The 14685-nt window shown below is 36.5% G+C and overlaps 1 protein-coding gene across 7 annotated transcripts in view; it reads left to right on the plus strand.

Annotated features, from left to right (window-relative positions):
• Positions 1-14685, plus strand: part of EHBP1 (EH domain binding protein 1) — a 427094-nt gene that overhangs the window by 222218 nt on the left and 190191 nt on the right. For all 7 annotated transcript variants that reach the window (XM_043468858.1, XM_043468857.1, XM_043468863.1 and 4 more), the window contains exon 7: positions 1327-1466. In XM_043468858.1, the coding sequence (XP_043324793.1) occupies positions 1327-1466 (140 nt within the window). The remainder of the gene's footprint in view (positions 1-1326; positions 1467-14685) is intronic.

A 14685-nucleotide genomic window follows, 5' to 3' on the forward strand; every position in this document is an offset into this window, starting at 1 on the left:
AAAGCAGTAAGTGATTTAGCACCATTCATGGGAATTTGGGTGAGAGGAAATTCAGTCAAACTAAATATCAGTTTGAGTGAAGTATGTTCTCAGAACACCCTAAACCACCTCTCTATCTCCTCATTGGTTGCCTGCTCACCTTTCCCAAAGAAGATGTTCAGGGCAAAAATATAGGAGATAAAATTAAGCAAGTTAAGATTTTAAGAACACTGTTATATATTGAAGTTATATCCTAGTGATAGGAAAGCAGTTTGTAAGGCATTCACATAAAGTAATACAACTGTTTTTGCCCATACAGACTTTGTGTCACTAAATTTGTCTTGAAAAGAGGAAATTATTTTGTTAACTCTAAGCTTAAATGAGATAAAATGTGAAGAATTAAAAAAACCAATTTAGTCTGCAAAATCCTATCATATTTAGAAGATGAATGAGTATTAACAAGCATATTTACAAAAGAAAAGTGTCATTTGTTTTGTTTTTATCGTGGTAAAATGAAAAAGTGTTTTAATTTAGCTTTCTGGATTTGGTGGAAGAATACCAGATTGAAATTTAGTTAGTACATATCATGTTAGAAATATGTTTCATTCACTGTAGTGTATTTGAAATTTAAGGTGAAAATAATAGATCAAGAAAACTTAGGTTAGTTAACATTGAGTAGTACACTATATAAGTTTGTATTTAAAATACTTTAAGATAAAAATCATTTTTACATTTTATCAAATGTATGGTCTTTAATTAACCCAAGATGGAAATTTAACCCATTTTCCATTATGTAATTCTTACAAAGGCTAGGCTTTCAAGTGCTTTTTCAGTTACTGTAGTTTCTTAACTTTTGGCAAGTTTCAACTCCTTTGAGAAAAATACACATTTAAACAAGATTTAAATATAATTTACAGGGTTTACCACTTCTTTTTACTCCTACCCACAAAACCAAAAGGATTCTTGGACTTTAGATTAAGAATTTCTATTCTGATTACTTCTGCAAGTTTGAATATTTTTAAAGTCTAGATCTCATCTGCTTTGCAAACTGTTCTGATATTTTATGAAACAAGTTTTTGTTTCCAAACTTCATGATCAGAAAGCCATACTTTAATTCCATGAAGAAAATTTACATATGTAGCACAGAATTTAACTAACCAGTTGATCATTTACTTTCTATTAATTAAATGTGCAATTTAAAAATTAATGAATGTTTACATTATTCATTAGTTTTGTATAACTGTTTAAAAAGTCTTGTTAACATTTAGAGAGAAGGAATATATTATTTTCTTAAGAAACAACCCTTTTTTAGGCAATGTCATTTAATAAACTGTATTATTGACATAGGGATGAAGACATGCAAAGTTTGGCTAGTTTGATGAGTATGAAGCAAGCTGACATTGGCAATCTAGATGACTTTGAGGAAGATAATGAAGATGATGATGAGAACCGAGTGAACCAAGAGGAAAAGGCAGCGAAAATTACTGGTTGGTTGGTTTTATTTGCTTTAAACTAAAAATTTATCTTTTTTTGCAGAAAAACTCATTGTTGTTTCCCAGGAAAAAATCAATTCCACTAACAAGGTATTTTTTCTTCCTTAATACTTCCTAATATAATACAGCATTTAGCTTACTGGAAACTTTATATGCTGATGGTAATAACAGAGTTTAGCAAGTCCAAGGCTAGTCAAGAAAGCATCAAACTTTATTGAAACTACTGAATATAGTATGAAGTAGCCTAAATATGTTCATATTTATTTTGTCATTGTATGGAATGAATGCTCTCTAAGTAAAAATCTGTCTTAAGGATAAGATGAAGAGATACATTGACTACCTTCTCCTAGTTCATGTTCATTTATTCACATCAAGCGTATGGACATTCTTTGTTTTGAATTTGTATACATCTTATGTATCCTTGTATCTAGAAGCTTCCATGCAAGTATTTCTTATAGCTGGTTTGATCAAACTACTAAAATGGTTAGTAGTTCAAACCTCTTTGTATTAATTGGTCAATAAATGTTTATCAACAATCTGGCTATCACCCTTAAGGAACTGATGTTACACCTTTATTATTGGAATGAAAATCAAGCACTATATACATATTCCTTTCAGCTAGTAAATTGCTATCAATTTCTGGATTGATATCCCTTGACTTCTATCATCTATTCACCTCTTGGTGATTTTCCCAAATTAACTGGGCACTCTGGCACTTATCTCTTGGCTATGCCTCAATTCTTGCTGTTTTATGGGGGATTTCCTTTATGGATGAGCAATTTAATATCTTAGTTAAAAACTTCTGTGACTTCCTCAACTCCACTGACCTTCACTTTTACTTCTGTTAAAAGGAAATGGTCAGACTTGTATGCAAAGATAGATGTTTTGTCCTGAGAAAATTTTATAAATTACAGTTGACCCTTAAACATACTGATTTGAACTGCATAGCTCCACTTGAATGTAGATATTTTTTAATAGTAAATACTGCAGTACTATATGATGTGTGGAGGTGAATATGTAGGAACTGAGGACTTGAAGGAACCATGAATATAGAAGGCCAACTATAAGTTATACGTGGATTTTCCATTGTACAGAGGGTTGATGTTCCCTAAACCCTGTTTTAGTCAAGGGTCAGGTGCATTGTTTTCTAATTTATGTTTGCCATTTTGATTTCTTATTTAACCCAAGAATGTTTAGAAGAATGTGCTTTTTTGTCATGGGCTATGTTTATTTCTAGTTTAGTTTGAATAAGATTCTGAAGCCTATCATATCTCAATTTTTTTAAAAATATGGTTGAGATCTTTTTCTTTGTAGTGTAGATAGATGATCTGTTTTTGTAAGTATTTTATGAATATCTTTTTACATGTATATTCTCTTTTTTAGATTCAGCATGTAGCTTTTAGACCCAAGTTTACATTTATATTATTTACTTATTTATATTCTTATGCTTTGTGTATAGTTCATCAATGAAAGAGAACTTCAGTCCTAAATTATTTAGTTCATAAAAATTTATTCTATACTTCATTGTGAATTATAATTTGATCAGTTTGTACCATTTAATGCCTGTTGTCTAAAGTTTTTGCCTGATGTTGATATTTGTAATCCATACTTTCTTTGTATTTGGTGTATTTATCACTTTATTTTTATTCTATCTGTGTTAGATACTTCTCTTCATAAACAGTATTTTGTTATATTTCTTGCTAACAGACCTACTTAATTTCATTTCTATTACTTTATACTTTTATTTGGGAATTTTCTTATTTTTTTCTACCCACTCCTTATATTTCTACCATTCTTAAATGTTCTTTAATAGAGTAATTTGAAAGTTATACATCCTATATTTTTATTTTGGAATAGTGTCTTCTGAAATAAATAAGCCAGAGGGATAACTGAACTTGTATTTCTCTACTAACATTAAAAGTGAAGCAGCGTGTGTTGACTCACCTTGTGTAAGATGAGAAATTCAATATGATTTCCTCTTCTCTTTATTTGAATCTCTCCCTCCAACCCCTCCTGGCTATTATTTTTATTTCAATAACATTTTGGGATTTCTTTTTTCAATAATAAATGTTGACATTTGCTTGTTTATAATGTCAGCAGAATTATATAATACTTTAAAATATGCCGTGTGTTTGCTGTCTTTGAGTTCTTTGTTTGATTTGGCTAGTTGAAGTACTTCAGGAAGGGAAGTCATGTCCTTCCCTTACCAATTCCAACTACTTACCTATTCTTCAAATTTTAATTCTTTTGCCACATCCTCTGAGAAGCCTCTTTTGCCCTCTCCATTTAAAATTGTCACTCTGCCCCTTGTGCACTGTACTGTTTACAAATGCATGCATTTTCTTACAGCATGAGTTCTTTATTCCAGTTGAGATGTAATTCAATCTTTTAATTAGAGAATATGATTTATTCTTTGTATGTGGCTTTTGGTTAAAACTGAATCTCAGTTAGGCATTTATACCATCAGTAGCAACTAGAATGCCACACATTTTCATTGTTGTAGCCATTTTGAGCAATGTTGTACTATTTCCGTCACAGCAGTGGGAAAAAATGGTGATAGCATGTCAGAAGTTCTGCACTGCTACTGAAAAGAAAAGAAAGGACAATATTTTTGAGCAAAATACAGGTTTAGTGAAAGGATTCAACAGTAATTAGATTTTATAGCTGAACTCTTATCTGAGTCCATTTGAGCTGCTATAATGAAATATCAGATTGGATAGTTTATAAACAACAGAAGTTTGTTTCTCACAGTTTTGGAGACTGGAAGTCTGAGATCACTGTGTCAACGTGGTTTGGTAAGGACCATCTTCTGGGTCACAGACTTTTCATCGTATTCTTTACATGGTGGATGGGGACAAGGGAGCTCTTTTGGGCCTCTTTTATAAGAGTATTAGTCTCATCCAGCCTCATAACCTAGTCACCCCCAAAATGCCCCACCTCCTAATACTATCACATTGTCAATTAGAATTTCATTATATGAATTTTGAGAGAGACAAACATTCATACCATAACAACCTTTATTGCTTAAACAAACATATGTATTTTAATTTCTAAGATCTCTACTGCAGAAGTAACTTCTGGGGGTAGCCTAAAATTCTCTGACTCTAATAGAAGTTCTTTTTGATGACCCAGAATTTCTTGTATTTATTTTCCATATTTTGTGTAATTCCTTCAAGATAGAGACTATATTCTGATCATTTTTTCATCTCTAGCATCTAGCACATTGTCTGAAACACACTAAGAGTTTAAAATATTTTAAATGAAAGGTCATAAATGAATGAGTGGGCTTCTCTCTCCTATTGTAGCCCATATTGGTCACTCTGACCTATTGTCTTGTTCCATTCATTTTGACCTTTATACTGTCTTACATTAATATAAGATGCAATGGTCTCGTTTGATGGAAGAAATGCGATCTGGAGAAGACACATAATTCAGACCTTAAATAATTCAAGAGTAAATAATTCAAAATACAAAAGTAATGAATATAAACTGTATGTTGAGGGAGCACAGGTAAGTACTGACAGTGGGTGATCACGTTTATGTTTTAGGTCGATAATGCCACAATCATTGTAACATACTTACGCTTTGATATTAACCTTTTTTTCTCAGTTTTTTTTTTTACTGTCATTAGAGCATTTAATATATTTCCTTGCCTGTTTAATTCAGTATTTTCTATTATAGTTGCAGAGGACAATTGCTTAAATTAATAGCACAGCATGTTATGGCAGTTAAATTAAAAACACAGCTTGTTTTAGCTTCCTTAGTTATGTTTTTTTAGCACATGTAAATTTCATTCCAAAGTTAACTCTCAGGAGTTTTTTGTTTGTTTTTAGCACCAGAACTGCCAGTCTAAAAATGTTTGAGTAAAATATTTTTAAGATAATAAAAAAATATTACAATTTAACATTAGTAATGTGTGAATAATAACTTAAGAGTAATCAAAGTGAATGTATTGTGTAAATATAGTACAAGTAAAGGATGGTGGGTATTTTCTTACCAGATAAAGTGGCAGTAATAGAGCTTACATTCACTCTTCCTTGTAGCTTTAAAAATTGTTGATGCAGTTTTTATAGAGGAAGGAATTATTTAAAAATTTCCCTATATAAATATATCTTTATAATATGAATGCATAAAATATAATCACGTTATACAAATAAAATTACATGAGTATATTATTTCCAGTAAAATTATATGGGCATATTATTTCTTCATATTTATATGAATATATATGAGCTGCAAACTTCTTAAATAGACTGTTAGAATTATTTTGAGTATATCTTAGATTGATACCTAGGGGCTCTTCATTTAGCCTGTGCTCTTATGGAGTATAGCTGTAAATCATTAGTAATTGATAAAGTATATATTCTGAAATTACAGACTTTGCGTGAAGTAAAATTAAATTCATGATATATATTTAATTTAGACTGATCAGGAGCTTCCCTGGTGGCTCAGTGGTAAAGAATTTGCCTGCAATGCAGGAGATGCAGGTCCAGTCCTTGGGTCAAGAAGATCCTCTGGAGAAGGAAATGGCAACCCACTCCAGCATTCTTGCCTGGGAAATCCCTTGGACAGAGAAGCCTGGCGGGCTACAGTCCATGGGGTTGCAAAAGAGTTGGACATGACTCAGTGACTAAATGACACCAGCTGATCAAAAAGCCTCTTCTCTATCTGAGATAAAATTTACTGCTAACTGGATAGAGGGACTGGCTGTTAGGTAGGAACCTTTTATTGAAGTTACTCATATAGATGTTTTCTGTAGAGGTGCAGTACTCATGAATGGGCAGTTGGAAAAATCACTGAAATGTAGTGAGAGTGATAGACATTGGAACTGAACAGACAAAGCCTTTTAATGTGAAGTTTACTGTGGCAGGTACTCAAAATTATATATGGTTTCAAAACAATTAGTGCCTCTGTCTATGTGGCAACCTCACAGTACTTGAATGAGGATTTGTTCATTTGATCCTCTTTGGGATTCATGTTGAATTTCTGAATGTACACCAATAGAAATGGGAGAAAAAGACATTAAGTGACAAAGTCTTACTGAATGTTGCTCAGAAGATTTGATTTAAATGAAGCAGTGTACAAAAGAGCATTATTGGGGAAACCAGACATCATGAGACACCTGAAAGGTCCCTGGTATACTTACAATTGTTGCAGAGATTGGCAGCAGTTCTAGTTAGGTTTAACCAGACATTCAGACTCACAGGACCCAAATAGCGCAAACTTAGCATTAAATTCATTTAGAAGGTTATTGGACAAGAAACAGCATTCAACAGAGCATTCCTCTTTCACTGGAGTTTTCAATGGCAGCCCAGTTGCTATTCTTTGATCTCTACCCCCCAAATGACAACTTGGGTACAAGGAGATAAGATCCATATAGTTAGGAACAGGGATTACCTTGGCTTATAATATTTATGATGTCTAAGAACTGATAGCTTTTGTAACAGTTTGATAAGTATAGTTTCTAGGGTCCCTGTGAGGGACATGCTCAATTACATGCATATCCACAATCAGAGAAGGTCAAACTATGGCCTTCCATTAGGTATGTAGTTCATTTAGAGTCCTCCCATCCAGATGCAGGGTGAATCAAACGCTTCCCTGGTGACTCAGCTGGTAAGGAATCTGCCTACAATGCAGGAGACTTGGATTCAATTCCTGGGTGGGGAAAATCCCCTGGAGAAGGGAATGGCAACCCATTGCAGTATTCTTGCCTGGGAAATCCCATGGATAGAGGAGCCTGGTGGGTTACAGTCCATGGCGTTGCAAGGAGTCCGGCATGACTGGGTGAGTAACACACACACACACACACACACACATATCCAGATACAGTTTATATATCAGGATTTATTTTTACCATGAGCAATATTGCCTGGTGTTTGTTAATCCTTTTTCTATAGTTGGTAAAGTTAATTCAGGAGGAGGAAGAGAGAGTGACATATTGGCTACCTTCAGGGAACATAATCTTACAGCACAGATGGTAGTAGAGAAGATAGCAGTTCACATTTGAGGATCTAGAGTTGATTATGGTGTGACTCAGCCCTCTGAGATTAAATGTCCTACTTGCTAGGGTTATCGATAGGGATAAATAGGTCTCTTTTCTTAGATTAAAAGGTTTCTCAGAATTAACTTGGGGCTCTGGTCAAAAAATACATCTATTAATTTGGTTCTTTTACTTCTGGTTTTTTGCTTCTGGGTGTTTACCCTCTGGTACGTAGGGAACAAATTAACAAAATCATAGAATTACTGTGGACTCTATAAAGTAACAATAAATTAAAATGACCATCTATCTTGGAGATTGTGTGAAGGATGAGAATTTATGGAATATTGCATCTGTTATTTAGGTTGTAAGGTTGGAAAATAGAGTAGAAGTGGAGAGGTGGGGCATTTCTAGTCTCTTTGGCTAAAAAGTTTGCAAGGTATCAAGCTAACTCTTTCTTAAAGGAGTTTGAGACCCTAGGATGAGAGACTGAAGATAGCAAGAGCATTTCTTCTCAGTATTTAGAACTCAAATGTGTCAACTGAAAGAATAGTAGAAGTGGCAGAAGATAGAAATCACAAATTCAGCCTACTTTCTATGTTACTCTTAAACCATAATGCTGCTTGGTTTGTACTAAAGACAACTGAACATCATCTAGCACCCCATGCAAAACTCTGGGAGAATTCTGTGTATACTGAGAGACCATCTGATAGAACCATGAGGGAAGTAAGAACTCTGAAGGAGAAGTTGGACGATCTCCAGTGTTTATTTAGGAAAGAGACAAGAGACAATTAATATTCTAAGTACCAATATGCTTCTTCAAGGATTTATCCTAGCAATACAAGGTTGCTTTAACCATAGTAACAGAATAAAAGGAGAAAAATCATATAATTACCTCAATAGATGCAGAAAGGAGCATTTGAAAAAATTCAATACCAATTTCTCAGCAGTTTTAATATAAAGGAATTTCTTAATCTTGATAAATGGCATCTGTGGTGAGCTAACATCATATATAATGATGAAACACTGAACACTTTTCCTTCAAAGATTGGGATCAAGGCCAGGATGTTTGCTGTCACCACTTTTATTCAATATTGTACTGAAGACCTTAGCCAGGGCACATGATACAAAATCAATATAGAAAATTTATAGTTTTGTATATGAACAATAAACATTTGGAAAATGAGGTTAACGAAACAATTTCATTTACAAATGGAGACTGAAAGTAACAGAGACTTCTTCGAAGTGAATTTAGCAAACAATGTAGAAAAACCTCTACCCTGAAAGCTAATACATTATTGAAGGTAATTAAAGAAGATCTTATTAAATAGAGATTCTGTGTTCATAGATTAGAGAACTCAATATTGTAAAGATGTTATCTTCTCCCCAAATAAATCTATATTCAACTCAATACCATTCATAATCCTAGCAGGCTTTTTTTTCTGACTGTGCTGGGTTCTTCATTGTGGTGCCTGGGTTTCTCTTGTTGCAGAGCACAGGCTCTAGAGCATGGGCTTTAGTAGTTCTGGAGTGCGGACTCTAGTTCTGGCACACAAGCTCTCAAGCATGCAGGCTCAGTAATTGTGGCATGCTGGCATAGTTGTGGTGTGCTGGCTTAGTTGCTCTGCGGCATGTGGGATCCTAGTTTCCTAATCAGAGATTGAACCCAGGTTCCCTGCATTAGAAGGCAGATTTTTAACCACTAGACCATCAGGAAGTCCCCTAGCAAGCTTTTTAAAAAGTAGACATTGATAGCTGATTCTGAAATACAATTGGATTTATAAAGGAACTGAATAGCCCAAACAATATTGAAAAGGAACAGAATTGTTAATAGTGTCTGACATCAAGATTTACTGTAAAGCTGTGATAATTAAGATATTATGGTATTGGCATAGGAAAGACAGATGAGTGGAACAAAACATGAAGTCATGAAATAGAAACATCTCTGGTAAATTAATTTTTATCAAAGGTACAGGACAGTTCAGTAAAGAAAGGAAAAGATTTTCAACAAATTTTGCTGAAACACCTAGATATCTGTATGGAAATAATTCCCACATATACACAAACATTAATTCAAGGTAGATCATGGACCTAAATGTAAAAGCTAAAACTATAAAGCCTCTGGAAAAAAAAAAAAAAAGGACTATATTTGTGGCCTGAGAGTAGACAGAAGGTTCTTACATTACACGAGACACAGAAAGTAACAACCATGAAAGAAAAATTTGATGAATTAACTTTGTCAAAATTTAAGTCACATGCTATTGAAGTAGACCAATAAGAAAGTGTATGGGCAAGTTACAGACTAGAAGAAAATACTCAAAATGCATATGTCTGACTTGTATATAGAACAGGTTATTTTAATGTCTTCTAACTCAATAATAAAAAGACAACCTTTTTTTTTTTTTGTGGTAATGGGCAAGGATTTGAATCTGTGGTTCACAAGAAAGATACATCGCTGGCCAGTAAGCATAAGAAAATCTGTTAGTGTCACTTGTTGTCAGGGAAAATCAAATTAAAATCATCATGAAATACAGCTTGACATTCTCCAAGTGGTTAAAATTTAAAAGACTGGCAATAAATTCTCAGTGCTGGTAAGGATGTGGACCTACTGGAACTCGCATCCATTGTTCATGAAGAATATAATGATAAAGTCACTTACGACGTTTTTTATAACACTACAAATATACCTAGGGCATATGTTTATAATAATAAACATTAGCAACATTAATAAATATTATAAAAATGTACCCTCTAACCTAGCATTCTGCTCCTTGTGGAGTGGAATCTTTATCCAAAAGAAATGAAAACATGTATCCAAAAAAGACTAGCACAAAAATGTTCATAATATTTTATTCGTAAGAGCCCCAAACTGGAAACAGCTCAGCTGTATGTACATCAACAACAATATGGCTAAACCATATTATATTTGTGAATGGAATACTATTCAGCAATAAAAATGAACTATTGATGTGTTCAGCAACATGGATATATCTCAAAACAATCATGCTGAGTGGAAAAGGATTTACATAAGAGTATGTACTGTATTCTGTACTCCAGGGCCAAATTTGCCTGTTAATCCAGGTGTCTCTTAACTCCCTACCTTTGTATTCCAGTCCCCTATAATGAAAAGGACATCTTTTTTGGGTATTAGTTCTAGAAGGTCTTGTAGGTCTTCATAGAACCGTTCAGCTGCTTCAGCATTACTGGTTGGGGCATAGACTTAGGTTACCATGATATTGAATGGTTTGCCTTGGAAACAAACAGAAATCATTGTGTCGTTTTTGAGATTGCATCCAAGTACTGCATTTTGGACTCTTTTGTTGACTATGATGGCTACTCCATTTCTTCACAGGGTTTCTTGCCCACAGTAGTAGATATAATGGTCATCTGAGTCAATTTCACCCATTCCAGTCCATTTTAGTTCACTGATTCCTAAATGTCGACATTCACTCTTGCCATCTCCTGTTTGACCACTTCCAGTTTGCCTTGATTTTGATTCATGGATCTAACATTCCAGGTTCCTTTGCAGTATTGCTCTTTACAGCATCTGACTTTGCTTCTATCCCCAGTCATATCCACAACTGGGTGTTCGTTTTCCTTTCACTCTATCTGTTCATTCTTTCTGGAGTTATTTCTCCACTGATCTCCAGTAGCATATTGGGCACCTACCAACCTTGAGAGTTCATCTTTCAGTGTCCTATCTTTTTGCCTTTTCATACTGTTCATGGGGTACTCAAGGCAAGAATACTGAAGTGGTCTGCCATTTCCTTCTCCAGTGGACCACATTTTGTCAGAACTCTCCACCGTGACGCGACCGTCCTGGGTGGCACTATGGCTCATAGTTTCATTGAGTTAGACAAGGCTGTGGTCCGTGAGATCAGATTGGTTACTTTTCTATGATTGTTGTTTTCAATCTCTCTGCCCTCTGATGGAGAAGGATAAGAGGCTTATGGAAGCTTCCTGACGGGAGAGACTGACTGAGGGGGAAACTGGGTCTTGTTCTGATGGGCAGGGCCATGCTCAGTTCAGTTCAGTCCAGTCGCTCAGTCATGTCCGACTCTTTGCGACCCCATGAAACGCAGCACGCCAGGCCTCCCTGTCCATCACCAACTCCCAGAACTTACTCAGACTCATGCGCATTGAGTTGGTGATGCCATCCAGCCATCTCATCCTCTGTCGTCCCCTTCTCCTCCTGCCCCCAATCCCTCCCAGCATCAGGGTCTTTTCCAATTGAGTCAGCTCTTCGCATGAGGTGGCCAGAGTATTGGAGTTTCAGCTTCAGCATCAGTCCTTCCAATGAACACCCAGAACTGGTCTCCTTTAGAATGGACTGGTTGGATCTCCTTACACTCCAAAGGACTCTCAAGAGTCTTCCCCAACACCACAGTTCAAAAGCATCAGTTCTTGGGCACTCAGCTTTCTTCACAGTCCAACTCTCACATCCATACATGACCACTGGAAAAACCATAGCCTTGACTAGACGGACCTTTGTTGACAAAGTAATGTCTCTGCTTTTTAATATGCTATCTAGATTGGTCATAACTTTCCCTCCAAGGAGTAAGTGTCTTTTAATTTCATGGCTGCAGTCACCATCTGCAGTGATTTTGGAGCCCAAAAAAATAAAGTCTGACACAGTTTCCACTGTTTCCCCATCTATTTGCCATGAAGTGATGGGACCAGATGCCATGATCTTAGTTTTCTGAATGTTGAGCTATAAGCCAACTTTTTCACTCTCCTCTTTCACTTTCATCAAGAGGCTTTTCAGTTCCTCTTCACTTTCTGCCCTAAGGATGGTGTCATCTGCATATCTGAGGTTATTGATATTTCTCCCAGCAGTCTTGATTCCAGCTTGTGCTTCTTCCAGCCCAGTGTTTCTCATGATATACTCTGCACAGAAATTAAATAAGCAGGGTAACAATATACAGCCTTGACGTACTCCTTCACCTATTTGGAACCAGTCTGTTGTTCCATGTCCAGTTCTAACTGTTGCTTCCTGACCTGCATATTGCTTTCTCAACAGGCAGGTCAGGTGGTCTGGTATTCCCATCTCTTTCAGAATTTTCCACAGTTTACTGTGATCTACACAGTCAAAGGCTTTGGCATAGTCAATAAAGCAGAAATAGGTGTTTTTCTGGAACTCTCTAGCTTTTTTGCTGATCCCACAGATGTTGGCAATTTGACCTCTTGTTCCTCTGCCTTTTCTAAAACCAGCTTGAACATCTGGAAGTTCACAGTTCATGTATTGCTGAATCCTGGCTTGAATTTTGAACATTACTTTACTAGCGTGTGAAATGAGTGCAATTGTGCAGTAGTTTGAGCATTCTTTGGGATTGCCTTTCTTAGGGATTGGAGTGAAAACTGACCTTTTCCAGTCCTGTAGCCACTGCTGAGTTTTCCAAATTTGCTGGCATATTGATTGCAGCACTTTCACAGCATCATCTTTTAGGATTTGAAATAGCTCAACTGGAAGTCCATCACCTCCACTAGCTTTGTTCGTAGTAATGCTTTCTAAGGCCCACTTGACTTCATGTTCCAGGATGTCTGGTTCTAGGTGAGTGATCACACCATCATGATTATCTGGGTCTTGAAGATCTTTTTTTACAGTTCTTCTGTGTATTCTTGCCATCTCTTCTTAATATCTTCTGCTTCTGTTAGGTCCATACCTTTTCTGTCCTTTCTCGAGCCCATCTTTGCATGAAATGTTCCCTTCTCTAATTTTCTTGATGAAATCTTTAGTCTTTCCCATGGGCCATGCTCAGTACACCTTTAATCCAATTTTCTGTTGATGGGTGGAGCTGTGTTCCCTCTCTGCTATTTAAAAGTGAAAGTGAAGTCACTTAGTCATGTCCGACTCTTTGCAACCCCATGGACTGGGGCCCACCAGGCTCCTCCATCCATGGGATACTCCAGGCAAGAATACTGGAGTGGGTTGCCATTTCCGTCTCCAGGGGATCTTCCTGATCCAGGGATCGAACCCAGGTCTCCCGCATTGCAGGCAGATGCTTTAACCTCTGAGCCACCTGGGGCCAAATTATGGTGGAGGTAATGAAGATAATGGCGACCTCCTTCAAAAGGTCCCATGCATGCACTGCTACACTCAGTGCTCCCAGGCCTGCAGCAGGCCACCACTGACCCACGCCTCTGCTGGAGATTTCTGGACACTCCTGGGCAAGTCTCGTTCAGTCTTTTGTGGGGTCACTGCCCCTTTCTCCTGAGTCCTGCTGCGCACAAGGTTCTGTTTGTGCCCACCAAGAGTCTACTTCCCAGTCCTGTGTAAGTTCTGGCTGCTCTATGGTGGGGTTAATGGCAACCTGGTCATAGCAAACACCCTCTTCCAACAATACAAGAGAAGACTCTACACATGGACATCACCAGATGGTCAATACTGAAATCAGATTGATTATATTCTTTGCAGCTAAAGGAGGAGAAGCTCTATACAGTCAGCAAAAACAAGACCGGGAGCTGACTGTGGCTCAGATCATGAACTCCTTATTGCCAAATTCAGACTTAAATTGAAGAAAGTAGGAAAAACCACTAGACCATTCAGGTGTGACCTAAATCAAATCCCTTAGGATTTTACAGTGGAAATGAGGAATAGATTCAAGGGATTAGATCTGATAGACAGATTGCCTGATGAACTGTGGATGGAGGTTTGTATAGGAGGCAAGGATCAAGACCATGCCCAATAAAAAAAAAATGCAAAAAAGCAATATGGCTGTCTGAGAAGACTTTATAAATAGCTGTGAATAGAAGAGAAGCAAAAAGCAAAGGAGAAAAGGAAGGATATACCCATTTGAATGCAGAGTTCCAAAGAATAGCAAGGAGAGATAAGAAAGCCTTCCTCAGTGATCAGTGCAAAGAAATAGAGGAAAACAATAGAATGGGAAAGACTAGAAATCTCTTCAGGAAAATTAGAGATACCAAGGGGACATTTCATGGAAGGATGGGCTCAATAAAGGACAGAAATGTATGGACCTAACAGAAGCAGAAGATATTAAGAGGTGGCAAGAATACACAGAAGAACTATACAAAAAAGATCTTCACGACCCAGATAACAAAAAGGTGTGATCACTCACCTAGTTGCAGACATCCTGGAATGTGACGTCAGGTGGGTCTTAGGAAGCATCACACGGACAAAGTTAGTAGAGGTGATGGAATTCCAGTTGAGCTATTTCAAATCCTAAAAGATGATGCTGTGAAAGTGCTGTACTCAAAATGCCAGGAAGTTTGGAAAAC

Source organism: Cervus canadensis, chromosome 5 (assembly GCF_019320065.1).
Source record: "Cervus canadensis isolate Bull #8, Minnesota chromosome 5, ASM1932006v1, whole genome shotgun sequence".
NCBI classification, from domain to species: Eukaryota; Metazoa; Chordata; class Mammalia; order Artiodactyla; family Cervidae; genus Cervus; species Cervus canadensis.